This window comes from Vanrija pseudolonga, chromosome 2, assembly GCF_020906515.1.
Source record: "Vanrija pseudolonga chromosome 2, complete sequence".
NCBI classification, from domain to species: Eukaryota; Fungi; Basidiomycota; class Tremellomycetes; order Trichosporonales; family Trichosporonaceae; genus Vanrija; species Vanrija pseudolonga.
This window is the reverse complement of record NC_085850.1, coordinates 1,230,566-1,254,238: the sequence shown is the minus strand read 5'-3', so window position 1 is coordinate 1,254,238 and position 23,673 is coordinate 1,230,566. Positions and strand designations below refer to the sequence as shown.

The window sequence follows — 23,673 nt, the reverse complement described above, 5'->3', positions numbered from 1 at the left end:
GTGTCGCGAGCGTGCGAGTGGCGGCTGCGGCTAGCTGTACCCCGTTGCAATCAGTTCCGAGACGTGGCGTGCAGGCAGGCAGGCCCAGCCCAGCATCCAGCGCCGCGGTGCGTCCACTTGTGCCATACCAGCCTCGGCGCATCGGCGAGACACGCCTAGCGCCGGCGGCACGACGCCTAGCACCAAGCTACTCACTCGCATTGTGCCGCGGCTCGGCCCTTCCGTCACAACTACAGGCAGCAGCCGCTGATGCTACCACTTACTTACCCCGCCACCATCCCCACCCCACCCGCCACCCCCACCCCACCCAACCTGCCGCTGCCGCCCGCCCCACCCCACCCCGCCACAATAACAACGCAATGCAAAAGAGTGTGTACGTACTGTATAACATGCTCGGCAACGCACACTAACGACTGACGGACGACGGACCACGGGGAAGGGAAAAAAATATACGCTACATGATGACACAGCCGCAGCCGGCCTTGACCTCGTCGCTGTGGTCGCGGCGCATCTTGGCCTTGTGCGGCGGGGAGAACGGGGCGGGCGCAAACGAGTCGGCCTGGGCCTGGTGTGGGTGCTGCTGCTGCTGCTGCTGGGACGACGAAGGCTGGCGCTGGTCGGAAGCGGACACGGCGGCCGACGGCACGCGGCTCTGTCTCCGGGAATTTGGGGCGGGCGAGGACGGCTCGAGCGCGGTCGCCTGCCCCGCCGGCGCGCGGATGGGCGTGAGCTCGATGGACTCGGGCTCGCGCCGCCCGGGACGGGCAAACGACGGCCCAAAGTCGGACGAGTACGACACTGGCCCGCGCTCGGAGGGGTCGCGCTCGCGCCGCTCGCGCACCTGCGACTCCCACCGGACGGGGTTGCCGTCCTTGTCCCACTCGACGGCGAGGTCGTCGTCGCCGCTCGGGCCGTCGTCGTCGCCCTGTCTCGCGACGCTGATGCCCGTCTTGCGCGCGACGGTAGGCAGCACGACGTCGTCCCAGTCGGCGCCTTTGGGCGGCGTGTAGTTGTTCTCTGGGGGGATGAAGTGGGCCGCGATGCCAATGTGTTTCTGTGCCGGTGGCGTCGTGCCGAGATTAGACCGCGGCGTGTCGACTGACGCGCGCACCTTTGGCGTTGACACTGTTGCTCTTGGCGTGCGCGGCGTCTTGGGAGTGCCCAACGCGACGCCTGCAGAGTCCGACCCGTGTCTCTTTCTCGAATTAAGTGTCGATCTACCCACGCTCCCGGCCGGCGAGTGGCCATTTAGCGTCGCCGAGCGGCCAAGCGGTGTCGTCACGCTCGCCTTGGGCGACTGGTGCTGCTGCGATATCCGCCGCTTGGGCCGGTTACTGACGGACCCTGTTGTGCCGTTCGCGCCGCCGCCGCCGTTCCGGCTCGAACGAGAGTGTGGTGTGATGGGAGTTGTGGGTGCGGACGGTGTTCTTGGGGCTGTGGCCGCCGGGCTGGGCTTGGCGAGCATGTACCGTTCTGCGGCGCGCGCCTCGAGCTCGTCCTCAATCTCGGCGAGCGTAGCGTCGAGGTCGACGCGAAATGGCGGCGCGGCGTCCCGCAAACTCTCCTCTCCGGCGGGAAAGTCGGGCGATGGCGGGCGCGGGTTGCTGCGCGTGCGCGACTTGAGGACTGGGATGCCGGACGGCGGCGTCGAGCCGAGCGGCACGCCGCCGCCCCCGCCCGCTAGGCGGTGTGGTGCCTCGGGCGCGTGCGACGACGACAGGCTCGACATGTGGACTGGCGTCGAGGGGGACGCTGGGAAGAGGGGAAAGGCCTGCTGCTGGCGCGAGTCTGGCCGATAGGAAGGGAGCGGAGGGGGCGGGTCGAGGTCCGCGAGCGTCTCCGTGTCACTGTACGACAGGAGGTTTGCGCCCGACGAGTTTGAGCGCAGACGGTTCGGCGTGGGGATGCGCGAGCGCTGCTGGAGGTCGACCGAGCTTGCGCGCGACGACGGTCTCGACGGCTGCTGGTGCTGGTGGTGCTGGTGCTGTTGGTTTGTGAACTTTGGTGTGGTCGGGCGCGTGTGCGTGTGCGACGCCTGGCTCGAGTTTGAGCCGCTGTTGACGGTCGGCGAGATAAGCTTGAGAGGGGACGGTGCTCTGCGCTGATGTTGATGTTGTTGTGGTGGTGTCTGGTGCCTGGGGCCGTGGCCGTGGTGCTCGTCGCTGACGCTGCTGCTATCGCTGGTGTACGACGACGTGTGAGGGAGGTGGGGGGCGAGCGAGGCTGAAGCAGACGACGACGACGCTGCAGCAGCAGCTGATCGATTAGGTGACGATGCGCGGCGGGATTCAGATGTGGTGCGCGAGCGTGATCGGCCCTCGTCGCCACCACTTGTGCCGTAGTGTTGGCGGCGGTGCTGGTGGTGCTGGTAGTGGTGGGAGTTTGGAGGGAGTGTGTTTGTTGTTGATGATGATGATGGTGCAGAGGGTGACCAGACGAGGTTGTGGTGGTGGGTGCTGCTGCTTGTTGCCGAGTTGGGCGCCGTGTTGTGGTGGTGCAGCGAAGTGTTGTGACGTGATTGCGACGCTGAGCGCAAAAGTCAGCAGAGCAAGCACCACGAGGTGGGGTGGTCGTTTCGTCGTTTCCTCGACGAAACGACGGGGGGGGCAAGCGAGCGAACGAGTAGGGAGCAGCAGCGAGACCACCTTGACGGCAGCGACAACGACAGCAGACAGCATGCAGCCATCATCATCTTGACGCACGCACGCACGCACACTACACGGGCAACGGCAGCGCCGCCCCGAGCCCGCGATGCACACTCAGGGCGGGCGGCGCTGACAGCCAGGCCGCGGCAGATCGGATCGTGCAGCAGCCAGCATGCAGCATGCAGCAGCCGCCCTTGCTTGTGCCGGCAAGCAAGCAGCAACACTCTCTCTCGGCGACGCCTGCCTGCCTGCCTCAGGAGCCGGCCGGCAGCGGGAGCGGGACCTTGGGCCCATTGCATCGTCGCTGGCTGCCCTCCCGCGCCTTGGTAGTACGCAAACCTTATCCCGGCGCGTACCACCACAACAGCAGCAGCAGCGGGCGGTGCGTCACTTCCGTCGGTGTTTGCGCTGGACGGTGCGTAGTCACCACGCGTGGTCACCACCACCACCATAACGCTCGGCTCGACGACGACACCTCTACTCACCATGCCGCTCGCGCTCGCGCGGCGCGTCAAAGACCATAAAGGACGGCGAAGGTCCGGGATGCGGCGCGGCGACGACGCCCACGCTGCCGAACCCCCCGCCAAACTCGTCGCTGCCGTACATGTCGTGCGTCGGTCGTCTAGGCGTCGCTGTCGCTGTCCTCGCCGCTGCCGCCGGTCGTGCGGGCCATGGGGTGGTGTGTCTTTGGAGAAGAAATGTACATTGTCGAGATGAGCACGGACCGCTGCTGATGGGTGGGTCGTGACGGCGAGCTGCAGTGGTGGGCAGCAGCGAGCAGCAGGCAGCAGTGCCTTCGCGCACGCGGCAGCAGCAGGCAGCCACACACAACCACCCACCTGCCAAACTCTACCTAGCTCCAACAGCCCAGCCGGCTCGTGCACTCCCTCTGTGGAATCTTGTTGCTGACGCTCGGCTCGTCGTGCCGCTGGTGGCGGCGGCGGCGGCGGCGGCTGCAGCGGCGCGCGCTCTCGCGTGTGGCGCCAGAGTTGTCCCAACACCAACGGCATCGTGACAACCCCCAGCTCGTGGCCCGGCGTCTGCCACCAACACGTCGTGCTGCAAACTCCCTCGGCTCCATCTGTGACATTTCCCCCTACAAATTGTCCTGAAACCGTCACAACCCACAAAGGCCTCGAACCTTGCCACGCGCACCCAACACGGCCAACACGGCACAACCATGCACCCAAACAAACAACGACACACGGTTCCTATCCACAGGCCACAGGATACCGGTGACTGCCCACGCCCACGCTAACTCTCCAATTGTCCATGCATGCAGCGAAGCGAAAAAGGGTGGGCGAAGAGAGTATAAATCTCAAACAGGGTAGGAGGAGGGTGGTGAGGGGGTCGTGCTAAAGGATCGTGGCTATGAGGACGTCAGGCTGCTTCCACAGGGCTGGAAAGCAGATTTGGGCTAGTACATAAAAGTAACAACATTGCCGCACTCCTTAGTGACTGCCCAGGTTCCACTGGTCCAGGGCGACATTGTTGACACTCGTGCCAAGCTGCTCACCAGGCCACTGGGGAGTGAACAGCACCTGGATGTTGGTCTGACCACCGCCAGTGTTGTCAATCACAAGCACAGTGACGGGGTCGTTGCCAGGAGCCGGAACGGGGTCGACAATACCGGCAGGCGAGTCCTGCGACAGGGGAGTCGCCTTCTGGGTAGAGAACTTGAGGCCGGCGGGCTGAGCCTGGACAATGTTGGCCACAAGGGTCTGGCCACCAAGGGCAAGGCTAGCAGAGGTGCCGTCGCCGCTGACAGTGACAGTGGCGTTGGTGTGCATGCGCCACATGACATCCTGGCCAGTAGGCGCGGCAATCTCGTCCTGAAGGAGGATCTGCTTGCGGCCATTGACGAAGCGGATACCACGCTTGGCGCTCGAAGGGTAGGCAGACGACATGTCGGTAACAAAGAAGGCAGAGTCGCTCTGCTGGATTTCGAGGCTGGGGGCAGCACCCTGCGTGGTGCCAGTGGAACCGAACGTGTTGACGGGCTTGGCGGAGACGAGCTGGTTGGAATAGTTGAGCAGGATCGTGTTCTGGCCCTCGGTGCGCTTGCGGTAGTACGACCAGCGCTCCGAAGTCTGCGTCTCGTTGGAGAAGTAGTTGGGCGAGAGGTACTGGCCAGAGCCAAACTCGCCTGCCCAGCGCTGTCCAAGAGCGTCGATGACAAAGTCACCGCAGTCGAGGTCACCGTGAGTCTGGTGGTTGAGGAGCTCGCTCGACTTGATGGCCCAGAAAGCACCCGAGTTGTCGGTCCAAGAGGTACGAGCAGTAGCCCAGGCACCACGCGTGTCGTTGAAGTTGGCGTCAATCGCGAGGCCGTTCCACCAAGCACCCTCGACGGTGGGGTCGTACCAGAACATCGAGAAGGGCTCAGACGCGTCGTAGCGGTCACGCTGGAAGAGGGTGTAGAGGGGACGGCTGAAGAGGGAGCCCCAGAGGAGAAGCGAGTTGGCAGTCGTCGAGAACTTGTTGGGTCCGTGGTCACCATAGTTGAAGAGCGAGGTCATGCCAGTGACGTAGATGTGGAAGAGCGAGGTGAGCGACCATCCAGGGTTGGAGTTGGCCAGGCCACCGTCGTCACCGTAGGCAGTGGTAAGAGCCGAAACCATCTCGGCGGCACCGGTGGTGGCAAAGTACCAGTAGTTGGCAGTCTCGGCCCAAGTGCCGTCGTTGTAGGCACCCTGGAAGCAGTTGGCCTGCGAAGAGGCAGGAGCCAGGCTGAGGATCTGCGAGGCAGTGTTGGACGAGTCCTCGTCAACGATAGCAAGAGCGCCAAGGATGAGACCACCGTTACAGACACAGTTCCAGTTGCCGTCGATAAGGGTGTTGCCTTTGCCGGGGGCGACACCAGTCCACCAGTTGTAGCCTACCGACTGGGTGAGGGCGTTGAGACCCCACTGGAGACCGTTGTTGAGGATGGCAGTACGGATGGTCGTCTTCTGGGCATCGGTCCAGGCGTCAAACATCCAGTCGTAGCCAATCGCAAAGGCAGAGGTCATCTCGGCAGTGTCGAGGAAGTGACCCTGGGGGTTCCAGCGAGTGTTGTCGTTGGCGCCAAAGTTGGCGCCAGTGGCAGCATTGTTGAGCTCGGCCCAAGCCTGGTCAACGAAGGCGGTGTTGCCAGTAATCTTCCACGCGTAGCCGAGGTTCTTGATCCTGAGCTTGATCTCACGAGCAACGTCGAGGATACCCGATCCATCAAGGCCACCGTCAACCTCGTAGGCGACAGTGGCGCCGCCGAGTAACTTGGTTGCGTTGGCGACAATAGTGGCGTTCCAGAACGAGAGGTAGGGGTCGCCAGCAATCAGCCCGTTCTTAAGAGCGTCCCACTTGTACTGGGGCGCAATGATACGGGGGTGAGGGCGAATCGAAGACTTGGAAGCCTGGAAGTTGTCGGCAGGCCAGGCACCGTTGGTGCCAGGCGAGGCAACGTGGGTAGGAGCAGCGAGGCCCGAGGTGAAGGTCTGGCGCGGTCAGTTCCGGCCGCCAATAAACAAAACGATTTTGCTACTCACACCAGTGGCGTAGCCCGGGTTCATGTACGTGTCGGTGGCGATGGGAAGGTAGACCTGGCCGTTGGCACCGGTCTGGGTCTCAACAGCACGGTTGGTGCCAAGGAAGGCGAGCGAGGGGAGGCCAGTGTTGCCCGACGCAGCGCCCTTGGTGCCAGTGGGGAAGTTGGTACCGTGGGCGCCGCCCGAGCTGCCGCCGCCGTTGCTGCCGCTACCATTCGAGTTGTCGTGGCCGTTGCTGTTGTCGCCATTCCTCTTGGAGGCGCGCGAGCCAAGAACACCGCCAAGAACGGCGCCGACAATGATGACGACGGCGAGGAGGAGACCGAGGAGGATCCAGAGGCCCTTGCGCGACTTCTTGGGCTTCTCGTAGCGGGGCTCAGACGAGGTCGCAGCGTAGGGGTTTCTGTTAGACATGGGGTCTTTGTGTTGGGGAAGGATGGAGTCGCCAGAGGCGTCGTCGGCGCGCGACATGGTGGCGGGTGGGGGTGGGAGGAGGTGAGAGAGAAGGACGGTCGAAAAGAGTAGAGTGTCGAAATGGAAAGAGTGAGGGGTGCACGAGTATGTGCGTTGCGGCGGTGACGAGGGAAGGGAAGGAAGGGGGGTGAGCGGAGTGAGGAGTGATTGAAGGAGTGGTGTGTGTGTGTAGTGTGGGTTTGTGAGAAGCCAGGGTAGCAGCCAGTGGTCGAGGAGGGCGGTGCGGCGGGCAGATTGGTCGTTGTCGCGCAAACAAGTGCCGCGGCAAAGCAGAGTAGCGTGTCAGTGTGTGTGCGTGTCTCGCCCCTGTCGCCAAGCCGTACGCGTTCCTTGCCACCCTCCTCACACCCCATGCCCGCCCGTAGCCGCCTAAAAACCAAGGCCAAACGCACTTTCCCCTCCCGTCTCGACCTGACGACTTCTTTGCTGGCCTTCTCCTACTCACACTCGTTTGATCGGTAACCAGTACCTCCATTGTCATAGTCCTGGTAAGGCTTGTTGCCTCCGCCACCGTAGTGGGGGTCGGGCGAGTGCGAGTCCTGGTAAGGCGCCTGCTGGTATCTGGCGTTGGACATGATGTCGACGGGGAGTGCCGGCCGGGAAGCGGCGGAAAGAAAGGAGGGAGAGGGGAAGGGAGTGTGTGTGATGGGAGGGGATACAAGAGACAGAGAGAGAGAGTAAAGAACAAGCTATGCAGTGCACAGATCTGTGCAAGAAGAGATCAAAGTCAAGAGTGTCGGCCAGTGTCGCGAGGCCAGCAATAAAGTGGATATTGCTATTTCTGAAAGGACGACGACGAAAGAGACAGAGAACTGTGCATAGTGGAACTGACTTTGCCAGGGTGTAACAGCACTGGCACTGCAGTGGTGGTCGAGAACGCGACGAGCGACGACGTGGGACGTGAAGAACAGGGGGGGCAGGTGGCGTCCCTGAACGCGTCGGGGCGCGCGGGCAGCGCGGGGGCGGAAGGGGGCACGCACGGGCCTTTTGCGACGACGCACAGACCTTCACACACACTTGCAGGCTGTCCCTGACAACCTGTGAGGCGGCCAAAAAGCACCGCCACCCAGACTACGGAATACAAGAATAACAATGACTACTACACGTCATTAGCCACGTGGATTCAGTATCACAGCCCCAGTCGATAAGCGCAACCCCGAGGCTGTCGGCAATGGCTGAGACACGTGATTTCCCACCTCCACTTCCCCACCTTGCGTCCTGCCTGGCCAGGGTTGAAGGGTGATGCGAGCGCCGCAAGCGACGATGGAGATAGCAATCCTGCACAAACGTTGTCTCACTCCCCGCAACCGGGACAACAATTGCGACTCGAAGGTGCACACTCACTTTGACTTTGACAGAGTACAAAAGGGAGTAGCATAACTCGTGCTACGTCGCCACTCATCACTTCCCCTACCCACCCTCAAGTCCATCTCACCATCACCCCGCGCCATGTCCAACGAGCGCGAGCACCCCTCCCGCCCGGTGGACACGCCAACGCCGCGCGACCTCTCCCCCGACCCGTCGCCTCCCGAGTCGCGCGCGTCGCCGTCATTCTCCTTCCACGAAGAGCGCCGACTGCTCAAGTCGGACGAGTACTGGCTCTCGACGCGTCTCGTCGGCGGGCGTCCCTCGAGCGTGTCCACCTCGCCCCAGGCGGGGAAGGACGCGCTGGCAAACTTTCACCACTCGCTCGAGCTCGACCAGGCAATCGAGGAGGCGTACACCGACGTCCTTCAGGCGCGGGGCGCGGGCTTTGTCGAGCCGTCGACGATGGAGTCGCCCTCCGGCCCTGAGGGCGGCGATCTCGACCCCCTCCTCGCCAGCGTGCACCGCCAGGAGGGCGATCGCGACGAGCGCCTCAGCCTCGCCGAGGAGAAGCGCGAGCGCCAAATCAGCAACATGAATGACATTGTCCACCCCATGGCCGCGCTGCGGGCCGACGAGAAGAAGGAAGAGGGCAAGACCCAGACCGTTGACACGGGTGAGTCACCGGCGCCGCCGATGCCGCCGGCGCGTGTGGGACTGAGCGCGCGCGGCGCGCGTCCATCAATGATGGCGACGTTGTCGTCGCCGTTGCATCGCACCGCATTCCATCACGCATGACGACCACATACTGACCCCATCGCAGTCAGGGCATTTGCAGAGTCGGGAATCGGGAGCGAGCTCGAGGCGCTCTAGTGAGTCACGGTTGGCGCAATCGCGCCACCGCCAGCGGCGCCGCCACTGACACCACGCCCCAGCGACAACTTCTCAAAGTGCTTGGCCCTCCGTGACAAGTACATGATGCTTTCAAACCAGCGTTTGGGTGACAACCCGCGCGACTACGACGGCACGTTCCAGGGCTTTGCGCAAGAGGGTGCCGGCGATGTCGGCGGTCTCAAGCCGAGCGCGAGCGTCCACCAGTGCGAGGCCGCTGCCGACGGCCAGCCTTGGAAGATGAACCCTCCGCCCCCGCCTCCGCACTGGAAGTGGTCGCACGCCCAGGGCAAGCCGGTCGACCCCATGGCCTCGGAGGGACAGAACGGCGGCGAAGACGTCGAGGCCCTCGAGTTTGTCTTTGACCCCAAGGACGTGCCCGGCCCCGAGCCCGAGGGCAAGCGCCGCAGCTTTGGCTTCAACGATGAGGGCGTGTACCAGGTGTTTGATGCCAACGACGTGGCCAAGGACGGCGAGAACGCCAAGCCCATCTGGGCCGCGCCCAGGCTCAAGGAGTACTACTCTGACCTCGACTACCTCCTCGGCGTGTGCTCGGACGGCCCGGCCAAGTCGTTTGCGTTCCGCCGCCTCAAGTACCTCGCGTCCAAGTGGACCTTGTACACTTTGCTCAACGAGTACCAGGAGCTGGCCGACATGAAGGCCGTCCCGCACCGTGACTTTTACAACGTGCGCAAGGTCGACACTCATATCCACCACTCTGCGAGCATGAACCAGAAGCACCTGCTGCGTTTTATCAAGAGCAAGCTGCGCAAGGCGCCTGATGAGATTGTCATCCACCGTGACGGCAAGGACCTGACCCTCAAGGAGGTGTTCGAGTCGCTCAACCTCACGGCGTACGACCTGTCGATCGACACGCTCGACATGCACGCGCACCAAGAGTTCCACCGCTTTGACCGCTTCAACAATCGTTACAACCCCACGGGCTCGTCGCGTCTTCGTGAAATCTTCCTCAAGACGGACAACCTCCTCAAGGGAAAGTACCTCGCCGAGCTCACCAAGGAGCTCATCTCGGATCTCGAGCAGAGCAAGTACCAGAACTCGGAGTGGCGTCTGTCCATTTACGGCCGCAACGTCAATGAGTGGGACAAGCTCGCCAAATGGGTTGTCAACAACAAGCTCGTGTCGCACAATGTCCGTTGGCTGATCCAGATCCCGCGGTTGTATGACGTGTACAAGGGATCGGGCCTCGTGAACAACTTTGAGGACATTGTAAGGAGTAAGTCGGGAGTGTATGTGGCGCCGTGCTAATGCTGCAGACGTGTTCCAGCCCCTGTTCGAGGTCACGGCAGACCCGTCGTCGCACCCCGAGCTCCACGTCTTCCTCCAACGTGTGGTCGGCTTCGACTCGGTCGACGACGAGTCGAAGCCCGAGCGACGCCTGTACCGCAAGTTCCCGACGGCCAAGATGTGGGACACGAACCAAAGCCCGCCGTACTCGTACTGGATCTACTACATGTACGCCAACCTGACGTCGTTGAACAGCTGGCGCAAGGAGCGTGGTTTCAGTGAGTTGAGGCCCAAGGTCGTGGGCTGACGTTAAGACACGCTTGTTCTTCGCCCGCACTGTGGTGAGGCTGGTGACCCGGACCACTTGTCATCTGCCTTCCTCACGGCGCACTCGATCTCGCACGGTATCCTGCTCCGCAAGGTGCCAGCGCTGCAGTACCTCTTCTACCTGAAGCAGATAGGCCTGGCCATGAGCCCGCTGTCCAACAATGCGCTCTTTCTCACGTACGAGCGCAACCCCTTCAAGGACTTCTTCAAGGTCGGCATGAATGTCTCGCTGTCGACAGACGACCCGCTCCAGTTCCACTTTACTGCGCAACACCTGCTCGAGGAGTACTCGTGTGCGGCGCAGATCTACAAGCTGACGCCGGCGGACATGTGCGAGTTGGCGCGTAATTCGGTTGTGCAGTCGGGCTGGGAGATGCAGGTGAAGAAGCACTGGATTGGGAACAAGTGGTACTTGCCTGGTTCGGCGGGTAATGACATCCACAAGGTGAGTGTCGTGGGAGCCGCGAAGCGGCGACCGTGTAACTGGCAACACATTGCTCGTGACACCAACGAATTGCTCGTGACACCAACACATTCATTACTCGTCACACCAACGCATTGCTCGTGACACCAACGCATTGCTCGTGACACCAACGCCTTGCTCGTGACACCGTGACACCAACTGACCACCCCGCAGACCAATGTCCCCAACATCCGCATGGCATACCGCCACGCCACGCTCCTGGAGGAGCTCACGCTCATCCAGCACGGCACGCACACACCTAGCGCGACCCCAATGCCGATGAAGAGCGCGGGTGTGAGCCCTTCGGACGTTGCCGCCGCCGCCATGTCCCAGACGAAGCGTTACAACCAGCCGACGTTGGTTGGCGGTGCTTCGGTTCTCGAGACGCGCCGCCGCAAGAGCATCTCCAACCTGCAGCGCTCGCCTGCGCTGTCCAAGTCGACGAGCATGGCGTTTACCGAGGAGGAGGAGGCGGGCGCGAACGGCGCGGCGGCGTAAGTCGTGTGGTGTGGATATTCCGTAGCATCTAGTCGTAGAAGGTATGCCTGTCGCGTGCGAGGTATGCCTGCTGTTTGGTCATTGCATTGTAGAGTAGCACGTGCATGTATATTGTATCTTGTGGATCGTTGCGGCTGGTGCTGGCCTGGTGGGATGGAGTCGCCCCGCCACACGCGAGCGCCACGCCTCGGCCCTGAGAGATTACCGTCCATTGTCGCCATGAGCAACCCGGGCACCACGTCAACAACAAGGCCTCATCATCACCCATTCACCCACCCACGACCATGTGGACCTACTTGTCGCCGGTGCTCTGGTCCCTCCTCCCAGGACAGGCAGTGCACGCCGCGCTGCCGATCCTCTCGGGCGTGCTCCCGGCCCTCCTGCCCCCCTCGCAGCCGGGAACAAGCCAATATCTCACAAACTACCGGCGCGTCCTGACCGCCGGTGTCCTCCTCTACCTCGGGTACATCTTCGCGACCGACACGTCGACGGACGGGCTGGCCCAGGGCGACTGGTACGCCGTCCTCGGCGTGTCGAGCCGCGCAAGCGACGACGAGCTGCGCCGCGCGTTCCGCGGCCTCAGCCGCATCTACCACCCCGACCGGGTGGGCGGGAGCGTCGAGGCCGCGAACCGCTTCATCGCCGTCAGGCAGGCGTACGAGGGGCTGAGTGATCCGATTAAGCGCTTCGCGCACGACCGGTGCGTGGGCGCGTGGGGAGATAAGCTGATGCTTGTGTAGGTTTGGCCCCCAAATCGCCCGCTGGAACGGCGTCGTGAGCTCACGCGAATACATCCACCACGGCCTGCTCAACGCCGGCGTGTTCTACGGCATCTCGGCGGGCTTCCTCGTGCTCTTCAGCCTGATCGGGCAGGGCAAGGGGGCGTATGTGAGTGGCGTGGCTGCCCAACGTGCCCAGACATGCCGACTGACCCCGCTCTCAAGTGGCGCTACACGCTCCTCCTCGCGCTGCTGGTCCTCGAAGCTAGCCTCCTCATGTCGCCCTCCCCGACCGCACACTCGCGCCCCTCGTCCGCGCCAATCCTGTCCCTCCTTCCCCGCCCGCTCGCAATCCTCGCGACCCACATCCTCCCAGCCAGCACGCTCATGCGGCCACAATACCAGCACATCGCGCTCGCGCACCGCCTCTTCTCCGAGGCAGGCAACGCGCTCGCGCAGCTGGCCGCCGCGTACGCCCCGCAAGAGGGCGACAGGGACATGCAGGCGTTCGCGATGGCGTCTGTGCTCGCGCGCGAGAGCGTCGGCGCCCTCGCTGAGGAGATCACGCCGGTGCTTGCTGGCGCGAGTGGGGCCGAGGCCAACCTCCTCGAACGGATGGAGCAGGGTGAGTGGCCCCAGACGAAGACAGAGCTCACGCCCCAGTCCTGCTCGATAAGACGCTCCCGCAGCACCCCGCGACGGCCGAGCCCTGGGCCGCGGCGATGCGCAAGCAGGCGCGCCCAGACGGACGCCCCGTCGCGCCGCTGCCCAATGGCCGCGCCGACGCCGACGCCGCGAGCGTGCCCCTGCCTGTTAGCCCGCCCGAGACGCCCCAGCTCACGCCGGCGTCGACGCTTACGCACGGCGGCAGCGCGGTGCGCCGGAGCTCAAGGCTGCGGAGCTCGTCGCCATAGGGCAGCATGTATGCATCGTGATGGTCACACTTGGGCTGGGCCGCTCGCCTGGAGGGCTGGTAGGGCAGCGAGCGAGATGCCACTTGACGGCAAGGCGGTGGGGAGCGGCGCTTGCTGAGACGTTGACTGAGCCCAGGCCGCCAGGCCAAGCCAGGTCTATGGGGAGATTGCGGGCAGGTCTGGCGGCAGTTCTGACCGAGTGTGCGGACTGACTTGTGGCGGCGCCGACTTGCAGCGGCTCAGGCGCCACAAAGCCAAGCTGCACTCTATTCGCCCGTTGCTACACCAGGGCACCACGGATGGGTATTATTGTGAGTATAACTGACTGAACCGGGAATCAGAGGGCATTGGTGCCGGGCGTCGTTGAGGGCGCTGGAGTGTTTGAGGCTGCTGTGACGATCGGCGGGCAAAACCAGCGGGCTGCACCGCCAGCAGGTGCAGCTGGCGAACCTCGAGGCGCTCGAGGAAGGCCTGGCCGAGAAGGTTCTCCAGCCAGGCGGCGAGCAGTTCATGAACCTCAGTGAGTGTGACTCGGCTTCCTCTGCCCATCCCGCCAGTCACTGACGAGCTGCAGAACATTGGAAAGCATACGCGTTCGAACGAGCCGAGCGCATCGACGGCGAGCTTTCCGAGACGAACGCTGGTACCGTCAAGACCGCCCAAGCCTATTTCCGCGCTGTACCCCTTGTCCCTGCCCCATATCCTTTTCTCCGTAGAACAGACGCATGCATTCGAGTGTGGGGGCAGTGTGTGATGTGTGGGTGGGTGGGCGCCGGTCGGTTGAGTCAAGGCTCGTCTCACTACTGCCTTGTCATTCAGAGGGCCGCCGCATCGGGACTGGTCTGAAAGGGGAGGGGAGAGTTCAGACGTGCGAAGGGCTCGTTGGCGTCACGAGCAACTCGAGCATCTGCCACACTCGCGCCACACTCGCGCTTCGCGCTCGTGTGCGCTCATGTGCGCCCACTCTGACAACATGATTCATTCGCAATGTCCAACGCGGTATCCAACGCGGCAAAGGGCGGCCGCCCACGGCCACAAGCGCAACCGCACCGCCGCCCACTATAACTGTTTTGTCGCCGCGGGGGCTAGCTAAACCCCCTCTAGCTAATCTATGACAAGCGCTCGCGCGCAAAAATGAGAGTGTGTGTTTGTGGCCTGTTCTGCGCGAACAGACGTGCAGTGATGAGAATAAAGTGTCCGTGGCAATCATGCCCCCGCGCGGTCGACCAGCAGACGCTGCTCAATCAGGTCGGCGACCGCCTTGCCGTCGAGCGGAATCTCGTTGCCCTGGAAGCCCTCGGGGTAGGCGACCGGCGGCGTGTTCGGCGCCGTGAAACTCTCGTTGCCCCACCAGCCGTAATGACGGATTCCGAGCGCTCTAGAAGTAAAACTATAGTCCAAGGCGAAGCCACCTGATTACGTAAGCGTCCGGGGTGCATGCTAGGAGGCCAAGAAGGTTGTTGTGGATGGTTGTGGATGATGTTGGATGGTGGAAGGTGGATGGTGGGTGGTGGTGGATGGGTGGTGGAGTGCCACTTTGGGTGGAGGTGCCACTTTTCGTTTTCGTGGGTGGGAGATCGGGTGGGTGGGAGATGGGACGTGCACTTACCTGGGTAGAAGAATTCCATGACTGTAGCGCGGGGGTTGAGGTTGTTCATCCAGATGAGGTGGGTCAGACCGTTGCCGTGGACGCCCATCATGATGGTCGTGCGGGCAGCCAGGCGGATCTGGTCGTCGCGAGAGAGCTTGTCCATGGCGACAATGTTGACCTCCCAGCCATACTTCTTCTCGAGGCCCTCAAGCGCGGCGACGAGCCCCTCGTGGTCCTTCTTGAGGAGCATACGACGACCCCAGTCCTGACGCGAGACGTAGGTGATGACGGGCGTGCCGGGGTTTCTCGTCGCTAGCTTGTTGTTCTTGACGGCGGCGGCCTCGCGCTTGGTCAGGCGGTTCTCGTCGCGGTCGCGCTTGACAAACTGCGGCGCGTCGTTCTGGTCGTTGACATTGTTGTGCTCCTCGAGGGCGGTGACGTCGGAGATGTCCTCGTCGAGCTCGTCGATACCGATTCCGTACTCGTCGAGGTTGATTTCGTGGACGCCGGCGCTGGAGCCGACAAACTCGAGCAGGTTGCGACGGACAGGCGCCCACCAGTACCTGCTTCCGCGGAAGCCGGCGACAGCCTCGGCGGCCGTGCGCCACGTCTTGGCGAATTCGGGGCCACGGAAGGCGGCCGCACGGTCGGCAAACACGACGCGGTCAAACACGTACGCACGGCCAGTGTCGGTGCGGTCGTGGAAGTCGTTCTGGTACTCGTAGCTCATGGCCGGGAAGATTGCGCGCGTGAGGAACGAGTTCATCTTGGCGTAGTCGTTCCACTTGCCCGCCTGGACGTGGGGCATCATCATGCGGGCGGGTGCGGGCAAGTGCGTCTTGCCGAACGCGTCGATCGACGGGTCGAGCGACGAGTACGTGCGCCAGAGGCCGAACAGCAGCTCGGCGGCAAAGTGGTAGTAGTGGTCGAGGAACTGGGGCGGGTCGTTGACGAGCAACGTGGTGCCGGAGACACGCGACGCCGAGTGGCCCCAGAGCTTCTTAGCTTCGGAGGGGAACACGATGCGCATGTCGCGTTCGGTAGGTTCGCTAGGCGCGTCAGTTGTGTTGCTTCCCACCGACAAGCGCCCGACTACCACACTCACCGCCCCTTGATCGACTCTTCGTCGTTCCAGATCTCGCGCCCAGTCGACGCCATCATGCGCAGCAGGGGGATGCTGGAAGGGTGGTCGGTAACGATGTAGAACGTGCCGTTGAGGAGGTAGATGTCGTCGAAGATGGTCCATCCTGGTGATGGTGTCAGCCGCGGCATCTCACTGGTGCGTATGCATGGTCGTTCGGTTCCTGTCGCTCGCGCAACGCGGAAGCGGCTGCCGACGCCGGCGCCAACGCCGAGCCATCACTCACCTGGCGCATGCGCCAGCACCTCTGTGCGCTGGGCGCCCTCATCGCCCCACTTGACCTTGGCGTCCGAGATGCCGGTGGTGACGCCGCCCTCGCGCGCCTCCTCGGTGAGGTCGGGGAGGCGGTGGACGCCAGAGTTGCCTCTCCAGCCTTTACGACCTCCGACGCCGAGGCGGAAGCCGAGGAGCGAGTCGGATCCGTTCGAGTTTGTGAAGCGGAAGCTGAGGTCGAGCTGTAGGAAGAGGCCGAACAGCAAGATGAGGATCAAGATGAGGAGGATATCCCTGCGCGTGACGTGCCAGGACATTGTGGCGAGGTGCACGCGGGGAGTACGGATGGCGATGTGTCCTATTTTGACGAGTTGGGGGGTGGGTGATTGTTTTATAGCAGGTGTCGCTGCGTGTGAGACAGGACAGGTGGCGATGAGAGCGGCGGCGGCGTGGAGTTGGTGCTGGCTGGTGGTCGCGCGCTCTGTGCTGCCGGGCGGCTGCAAGGAAAAACTAGATTGAACCCTGTCAAGGGCGCCTCCTCCTTTGGCTTTTTGAAGCGGGGGCACGGCACGGCACGGGGGGTGTCGTCGTCGGCGTCACTGGGCGTCGCAAGGCGTCGCGGGCAGCAGGGCGATTACAATTGTTGCAGGGCGAGTAATGCAAGGGCCCAAAGTCGACGACGCTGATTGCAGTGTCAATGTGGGTGTGTTGGGCAGAGTGCGTGCGGGCAAAGAATATGGCACTACTGGTACTGCTGCGTTGCTGCGTGTCGTCGGTGGCGTGGGTGGGGATGGTGGTTGTTGGCTGACGGCGAGCAGATTCGAGCAGATTCACTTTGAACAAGGCAGACTTTCCGGCGGGGGGTGCAAGTACGACGACGATTAAAGTAGATTGAGGTGGGAGAGAGAGACAGGGGAACACTCTAGGTCCATCTACATATGCATGGCCGACATGCTGCCCTCGCTGCTGTCCCCCTTCCCAGACTGACGGCTCTGTTTTCTCTGGGACCAGGCACTGTTGATCAACGCACGCACGCACGTCGCTGGCACGCTGGCAGGCGAGCAACAAGAGGTGCACAAACAGCACACTCTCGGCTGTCTCTTGGCTTGGCGTCGCACGCTGGAAGCGGGAGGCAGATGATGGGAGAGGGGAGAGGGACCCTTTGGTAAACGGCCACCTGGCTTTCTCGGGAAGGGGGGCAGAGGGCCACGAGCCTGGAGCCTGGAGGGTATTCGTAAAGCACCCATCCAGCCCTAAACAAAACAGCAGCAGCGGCTGATTACACCCACCCCCAATGATCACATTCCATTCCCTGGGCGGCCCGGCTCTCTCGCGTCCCTCCCGCGCGCCAGCTGCACGCGGGATCCTGAGCCACCCACCTTGCTCCCCATGTGGACCTGGCCCGGACGCCCGTGGCGCACTGCCAATCTCCCAATCTGCCCCCAGAACCCAAGCAGCGGGGCCGATGATGATGATGGGCAAGATGCATATCTAAGGTGTATGGGACAGCGGGAGGAGGGGAGTACATGACTCCGGCAGGACAGGACGAGGGAGCGAGATCTCGAGTGGTCGCTCCGACAAGGCCGCTGATAGGCCATGGGCATGGCCATGCATGAGCCTGCACACACTCACCCATACTCGTCCTCACCCCCGCCCAACCGCAAAACACGGCTGCCCACCCATGCCACACCCACCCACTACTCCCGTGAATAAGAGCCAGTCCAGCCCAGCCCACACCCGTCACAATGACACAAGGTGCCGGCATAATCGAGAGCGGAGCGGCATGTCGTAAGTATATTCATAGTTTCAGCAACAAGGCAAATGGAGACGGTCTACCCATTGTGTTGCGGCGACGCGCACCCCCTTCGTTGGTGGCATGTTTCAACGCGCGTGTTTGGCGGCTTGGCTTGTTGCGGGGGCATGTGAGCGGCTCCTCCGCGAGGCGCGAGGGGAAGAGCGAGGGGGGCATGTTTGTGCATGCGCTGTGTTTGTGTTTGTGCATGTGGTGTGCTCGCAAAGAGCGGGTGTAACGACGGTGCAACGACGCAAGTATGTAATATCCCACAGAATGTTTAGCGCGGCATACCGAAACGTCGAAACGTCCCCCCGTCGTCAAGGACCTCGTGCGACCTGCGCTTGCGCTTGTGATGTGTGCTGCGTCTATTGCAGTTACTCGCCGCGCACACGCGGAAGGGACGTGCCATGCCACAGCCAGGCCGTCGGAGTCGGAGTCGGCGGCAGGCGAAAGACGATAACCGCAATTCCCCGATGGGTGTGCCGTGCGTCTTGACAGACGACGGCGTGTGTCACAGCCGCCGGACGTGGCTCGAAACATCTCGCGCGGCCTTCTGTGAACATCAAGTGCTCAGCATGCTCAGCCTATGCCGGAAGTTATAGTTGCGGGTCAGGCCCCGCCGCGCGTGCGCGGCGAGGATCTTGCCGAGATCACCGTAGGATTGAGGTTAAAGCTAATCCGTCGCGGGCGCGTCGGTCGGCGTGCGTGTCCGTCGGCGACGTCGCGTCGGGCATGGGCATGTGGCGGCGACCCACAACTACTGTACATATATCAAGCACGCGCCACAATACATCATGTACCCCAAGTATCCCCTTCACGCACCATGTATGACTGACCGACCTTTGCACCTCGGACTCTAGATGACTCAGAGCAGGGCCAAGACGCCGACTGTGCGTTGCCGGTTTACCCGCCAGCCACCGCGGCGCCGGGTAAAGCCAGCCTGCGACCAGCCGGCACCTCTCCTCCATCGCCAAACGCTCGGGCGGGGGTCGTGGTGTCGCCGAGGCGTCGAGTCGCACGCATGCACTGTTCTGACGGCTGGACGTGGTTGGGGTTGTACTAATCGCGACCATGATGGCGGAGAAGGGCACGCACGGCGGCGGCGAGGCAGGCTTCGTCGAAGCCAAGGATGGCCCAGACACACCCACCACCGACAGCGACATCGCCGCCGACGCCGACCCACTCACACGCACCCTCTCCCTCGGGCCCCCGCCCGACGGCGGGCGCGACGCATGGCTCGCCGTCCTCGGCACGTCGCTGACGGGCTTTACGCAGTTTGGGCTGTGTGCGTCGCTTCCCCCCTCACCTCGTCGCTGCGCTGACCCCCCACCCCGCAGCCAATTCGTTCGGCGTCTTCCAGGCATACTACGAACGCGGGCCTTTGGCGGCGTACTCCCCCTCTGCGATATCATGGATCGGGAGCATGCAGATGTTCCTCATGTTCTTCTGCGTATGTGTGATTCAATGCGGGTCGTCGGCAGCTAACGCTGCCTCCTCCCAGGGCCTCTTCCTCGGCCGCATATTCGACCGCCACGGCCCCCACGTCCTCATGATCCCCGGCACGGCGTGCCTCGTCCTCAGCCTGATGCTCACGAGCGGTAAGCGCCGCGCTCCCGCCGAGCAGCTGACCCCAGTATGTACCCAGTACTACCAGTTCCTGCTTGCCCAAGGCGTGCTGTTCGGCATCGGCTCGACGCTGCTGTTCCACCCGAGCGTAGCGGCGCCGGGGCAGTGGTTCGCGCGCCGCCGCGCCCGGGCGATGGGGTGTGCTTCTCTCGGCTCCGGGCTCGGCGGGGTCGTGTGGCCCATCGTTGTGCGCCGGCTCGTTGTCGAGATCGGCTTCCCATGGACGATGCGCGCGCTCGGCTTCATCGCCCTCGGCGTGTGTGCCGCCGCGTGCGTGTGCGTGCGCACGCGGCTGCCGAGGAAGACGCCCGTGCCGTGGTCGACTGTGCTGGCGCCCATGGGCGAGGCGCCGTTCGCGCTGCTCACCGTCGGGACGTGCCTCGTCATGTGGGGGTATGTCGACGACGCCGGGTATCGCGCTCACAACCCACAGCATGTACATGCCCTTCACGTTCCTCGCGACCAACGCCAGCCGCCTCGGCGCAAGCCCCGACCTGTCGTTCTACACGCTCGCGCTGCTCAACGCCGGCTCGCTCGGCGGGCGCGTGGTGTCCATGCTCGGAGACAAGTGGGGGCGGTGAGTCCACCTGCGCACGACGCCGCTGACATCAGCTTCAACACAATGGCCGTGTCGGCCGTGCTCTCCGGCGTGGTGCTGCTCGCCTTCTGGATCCCGCTGAATTCAGTCAACGCGATCCTGGCCTTCGCAGTCGTGTACGGCTTCGTGTCGGGGATCCTCATCAGCATCTGCTTCGCGTGCGTGCAGCAGGTCGCGACGCCGAAAGACGTGGGGCGAAAAGTCGGCCTCATGTGGGCCATTGCGTCGTTCTTTTCTCTCAGCGGGCCGCCGATCAACGGCGCGTTCATTGCCAGGTTTGACGGCGCGGCGGGGTACCGCTACGCCGGGGTGTTTAGCGGGGTCGTCGTGCTCGCGTCGACTGGGTTCACGGTGGCGTCCAAGCTCAAGCAGGACAAGCGGTTGTTCGCGGTCGTCTAGGCGCGGCGGCGTAACGAGGGGGGATGAAGCGATCACTTGGAGGCGGTGGACGGCCAGGTATCGGGATGAGGTGACCGCGGCACAGGCCGTCGCTGGGTACATAAGCTCCATAGGCAGTGGTCAGATGTTAGACTGCTAGACATTAGCGCCATATCCGTGTAGCTGTGCCATCCATGGCATGCGATAGTGTACAACAATGCTTCTAGTCGTCTACTCGTCAGTCTTGCCCGGCGGCAATCCACAAGGCTGGAGCATGCGCTGGGCGGCGTCAGCAGGGTCTCTCACACACAACCCACCTCGATAACCTCAAACTTTTCCCGTCCGCGCGACTCGCCGTCCGCAATGGCAATGTACGACAGCAGCGGCGCGTGGCCCACGATCGACGCCAGCGTGTCGCGGTGCTGGTGCGTCATCCACTCGTACTTTGTGATATCGGCGTGTCCGGTGCCCGTGTAGCGCGAGTGGAGCTGCTCGAGCGAGTTGTTGGCCGTGTACCGGAGTTCTGACTGCGGTGTGAGCTGGCGTCAAGGGCCCAAGCAACTCACCATGGTGCTGTCGTGTGATGTGGGTGGATTGTTGATGCAGTCGATCGATCGAAGTTGGGTGGCCAAGATCAAGCTAGATACGAGGTGGAGGAATGACTGGCCCCAGACGCCACGGGGATAACGCCGAATTGCCGGGGTCATTATGAGTGCCACCCTGGCTGGGCTGGGCTGGGTGGCTCCTGGGTGACGAGCACTCTCCTGGCTGGCGCAGCATCCTGGCAGCCACTCGTGACGGGCTCATTGATTGCTCGCTGCTCGCGTTGACGACCCTCCTTCAACCACAACGACGAGGGGTCACCTCGGACATCGACAGCAGTAACATCAACTCATCTTACATCCACCACCACTGTAAGCATCGAGCCGACACGCACGACCCAAGCCCAAAGGAACCCACACCCGCCGCCAGTCACTGACCTTCCTGCTCCCCTTCCTCCGGACACAACCCTCCAATTCGCCGCTCAACCTCTTCGACGCCGCCTTCCTCTATCGCCCCTTACCTCGACCACCTCCAGAGGCCAGCATGAACAGGCAAGGAGGTGAGGACACTGCCGAGGGCTCACATCCGGCCAATCACTGACGCTCGGTTCCCGCTTCCCTCGTCATTGTTTTCACGGCTCTCCACTTCACACAGGTCAACCACGCCAGACTGCCGCTCTCCCCGCCGGCTTTCGATCATCGAGCGCAGGCGGACCCCAGCCCGCACAGCCCAGCGGCGCCAACGGCCTGTACTATGCCTCGGTGGGCAGCGGCGGCGCCGGACAGCAGCCCGGACAGCAGCAGCAGCAACAGGCACAGCAGCAGCAGGGCCGCGGCGTCCTCGGACAGCAGAGCTTGCAGGGCGGATTCCCTCCTTCCTCGGGCGCACTGGGACGCGGAGGACCACCTGGATTCGGTGCCCGCGGAGCTGGTGCGTGCTGGGATGACGGCGTCGAGGCGAGGCGCGCGTAAGACGCGCGAGCAGCAGCAAGCACGCATACCCCATCGTCGTCGTGTGGGATTGTTCGGCTGCTCTCTCCCTCCCCTCGCCGCCCGTCTGGTCCCGCTGCGTCGCAGTCCACTCACACTCGCAGATCCAAACAGCGACTTTCCCGCCCTCGGAGCATTGAACTCGAGCCACGGCCAGCACGGCAGCGCATCGACGTACGCTGCCCAGGCTCAGCCATCAGGCGGATCCAACCAGGCGCTGCTGCAACAGCAGCTCTACTTGCACCAGCAGCAGTCTCAACAGCCTCTGGATTCCGTCCTGGCACCTCCACCACCGCCAGGTCTCTCGGGGCTCGCATCCTCATCCGCACAAGCCAACGGCAACCCCGTCGGAAGCGAAGGATTGAGAGACGACTTCCCTGCATTGAGTGGGGGAGAAAAGGACGCAAGGGTGGGTGGTGTAGCTCGAGCAGGCTGGAGCGAGTGGACGCAGAACTGACGTAGCGCCAGTGGGTCGGCTTGCCAAAGCTAGCACCCCCAGGATCACCCGAGGCATCGCTAAACGGACCAAGCTCTTCACAGTCGACATCGGCAACACCATCAACGAATCCTCCCCATCTGCAGTCTGGGGGCGGACCGCCCTCAACGTCCGACTCGTCATGGGCACGGCAATCGCCTAGTCGCCCCAACGAACCCCTGGTCCGGCCCGTGCAGCAGATCATGTCATCTCCAGTCGACAAGTGGGGACTCAAGGCCCTGCTGTACGAGATTCGCACACAGATGGGCAAGGGCGACCGGAGTATGCTCATGTTTGGCGAGAACTTGGAGGATCTTGGTGTAGACGTGTCGTCAGCCGAGTGAGTAGGCTACTGAGGTATCCATGTTCGACAGCCGCTGACACTATCCAGCCCGCTCTACTCTACGTTTGTCACACCATGGGCAGAACCAGGCACCATGCTCCCACCCCAGATCGAGGACATGTTCAACATCCCCAGCTGCTACCACGTTGTGCCACCGCCAGTTGAGACCAAGCTTCCCAACTTCTCCGAGGAGACGCTCTTCTACATCTTCTACTCGGCACCTCAAGACGTTGTGCAACTCATGGCCGCCGAGGAGCTCTACAACCGCGGCTGGCGCTTCAAGACGGACCTCCGAGTCTGGCTCACGTCGGCGCACCTGTCGCAGATTGACCTGCACGCCGAGGGCAACCCAACAGCTGTTCGCGGGCCATTCACCGTCTTCAACCCGGCTACATGGGCGCGCCAGGACACTGCTCCCGACTTTACGGTCGACCTCGCCGCGCTCGAAGCTACGCGCCCCGCTCAGGCCATTATCGCTGCCGAGAAGGCCGCGCGCAAGGAGTCTTCTGTCCGCAGCCCGAACGGGGGCGGATCGAACAACTCTGGTCTGCTGAGTGCTGTCATGGGCGGTGGATCAAACCACCAGCAGCAGCAGTTCCAGCAGGCGGCGCACTAGGCCGCGGCCCAGTGGGATCCGCATGCGACGTGTCAGCCGGGAGCCAGCCAGCCGGCCGTGCCGGTGATAAGAAGATGACGCAGGTCGTGGAGATTGTACCATGGCGGCAGGCATCGGAGTGCGATGCGATCGATGTGAACACACGTAGCGTGCTACAGGCCCTACGAGCGGAGAGAGTAGGGTGGGTAGGGGAGCACTGCGAGCGTAGCGAGCGGCGCATCTCGCGTTGCATAGCTCACAGTGCAAAGAGGAACAGCATTAAGAGCATGAGAGGCCAGACCCCATTTTGTCAGAACCCACACCGCGGTCCGAGCACGCCGCCTTGGGCCACTCGCGACTAACGCGCTGCAATCG

General features: G+C 63.1%; 9 protein-coding genes across 10 annotated transcripts; 4 read left to right on the top strand and 5 right to left on the bottom strand.

Annotated features, from left to right (window-relative positions):
- Positions 1 to 454: 454 nt before the first annotated feature.
- On the bottom strand, positions 455 to 1,729 carry LOC62_02G002256 (uncharacterized protein; the record flags this gene model as incomplete). Its single annotated transcript, XM_062768765.1, has 1 exon — positions 455 to 1,729. One exon carries the CDS (start codon positions 1,727 to 1,729, stop codon positions 455 to 457), a length of 1,275 nt encoding a protein of 424 aa, XP_062624749.1.
- Positions 1,730 to 2,985: 1,256 nt separating this feature from the next.
- LOC62_02G002255 (uncharacterized protein) lies at positions 2,986 to 3,251 on the bottom strand (the record flags this gene model as incomplete). The annotated part of the gene is made up of 2 exons (XM_062768764.1): positions 2,986 to 3,053; positions 3,131 to 3,251. 2 exons carry the CDS (start codon positions 3,249 to 3,251, stop codon positions 2,986 to 2,988), a joined length of 189 nt encoding a protein of 62 aa, XP_062624748.1.
- A 652-nt stretch (positions 3,252 to 3,903) lies between these two features.
- On the bottom strand, positions 3,904 to 7,448 carry LOC62_02G002254 (uncharacterized protein). Its single transcript, XM_062768763.1, has 2 exons — positions 6,173 to 7,448; positions 3,904 to 6,121 (listed from the first exon to the last, which is right to left on the bottom strand). The coding sequence occupies exons 1-2, from the start codon at positions 6,641 to 6,643 to the stop codon at positions 4,097 to 4,099; spliced, it is 2,496 nt and encodes an 831-aa protein (XP_062624747.1). The 5' UTR covers positions 6,644 to 7,448; the 3' UTR covers positions 3,904 to 4,096.
- Positions 7,449 to 7,952: 504 nt separating this feature from the next.
- ada1 (AMP deaminase) lies at positions 7,953 to 11,478 on the top strand. The gene is made up of 6 exons (XM_062768762.1): positions 7,953 to 8,627; positions 8,775 to 8,823; positions 8,887 to 10,079; positions 10,120 to 10,368; positions 10,405 to 10,862; positions 11,055 to 11,478. The coding sequence occupies exons 1-6, from the start codon at positions 8,096 to 8,098 to the stop codon at positions 11,376 to 11,378; spliced, it is 2,805 nt and encodes a 934-aa protein (XP_062624746.1). The 5' UTR covers positions 7,953 to 8,095; the 3' UTR covers positions 11,379 to 11,478.
- Positions 11,479 to 11,649: 171 nt separating this feature from the next.
- Positions 11,650 to 13,011, top strand: dnaJ_0 (Chaperone protein DnaJ; the record flags this gene model as incomplete). The annotated part of the gene is made up of 4 exons (XM_062768761.1): positions 11,650 to 12,078; positions 12,119 to 12,266; positions 12,323 to 12,722; positions 12,761 to 13,011. The coding sequence occupies exons 1-4, from the start codon at positions 11,663 to 11,665 to the stop codon at positions 13,009 to 13,011; spliced, it is 1,215 nt and encodes a 404-aa protein (XP_062624745.1). The 5' UTR covers positions 11,650 to 11,662.
- Positions 13,012 to 13,974: 963 nt separating this feature from the next.
- On the bottom strand, positions 13,975 to 16,414 carry LOC62_02G002251 (uncharacterized protein). Its single transcript, XM_062768760.1, has 4 exons — positions 15,970 to 16,414; positions 15,708 to 15,849; positions 14,621 to 15,651; positions 13,975 to 14,423 (listed from the first exon to the last, which is right to left on the bottom strand). Exons 1-4 carry the CDS (start codon positions 16,271 to 16,273, stop codon positions 14,218 to 14,220), a joined length of 1,683 nt encoding a protein of 560 aa, XP_062624744.1. The 5' UTR covers positions 16,274 to 16,414; the 3' UTR covers positions 13,975 to 14,217.
- A 2,411-nt stretch (positions 16,415 to 18,825) lies between these two features.
- asaE_1 (MFS transporter asaE) lies at positions 18,826 to 20,374 on the top strand (the record flags this gene model as incomplete). The annotated part of the gene is made up of 5 exons (XM_062768759.1): positions 18,826 to 19,036; positions 19,089 to 19,201; positions 19,253 to 19,770; positions 19,811 to 19,954; positions 19,990 to 20,374. The coding sequence occupies 5 exons, from the start codon at positions 18,826 to 18,828 to the stop codon at positions 20,372 to 20,374; spliced, it is 1,371 nt and encodes a 456-aa protein (XP_062624743.1).
- Positions 20,375 to 20,528: 154 nt separating this feature from the next.
- Sf3b5 (Splicing factor 3B subunit 5) lies at positions 20,529 to 21,060 on the bottom strand (the record flags this gene model as incomplete). The annotated part of the gene is made up of 3 exons (XM_062768758.1): positions 20,529 to 20,632; positions 20,671 to 20,880; positions 20,920 to 21,060. The coding sequence occupies 3 exons, from the start codon at positions 21,058 to 21,060 to the stop codon at positions 20,585 to 20,587; spliced, it is 399 nt and encodes a 132-aa protein (XP_062624742.1). The 3' UTR covers positions 20,529 to 20,584.
- Positions 21,061 to 21,193: 133 nt separating this feature from the next.
- not2_1 (General negative regulator of transcription subunit 2) lies at positions 21,194 to 23,459 on the top strand. Of its 2 annotated transcripts, XM_062768756.1 has the most exons (6): positions 21,194 to 21,267; positions 21,432 to 21,455; positions 21,551 to 21,826; positions 21,990 to 22,294; positions 22,354 to 22,700; positions 22,752 to 23,459. In XM_062768756.1, the coding sequence occupies exons 2-6, from the start codon at positions 21,440 to 21,442 to the stop codon at positions 23,317 to 23,319; spliced, it is 1,512 nt and encodes a 503-aa protein (XP_062624740.1). In that variant the 5' UTR covers positions 21,194 to 21,267; positions 21,432 to 21,439; the 3' UTR covers positions 23,320 to 23,459. The 2 variants fall into 2 exon arrangements, with proteins under 2 accessions (XP_062624740.1, XP_062624741.1); XM_062768757.1 differs by having other exon boundaries at positions 21,194 to 21,455.
- Positions 23,460 to 23,673: the final 214 nt, after the last annotated feature.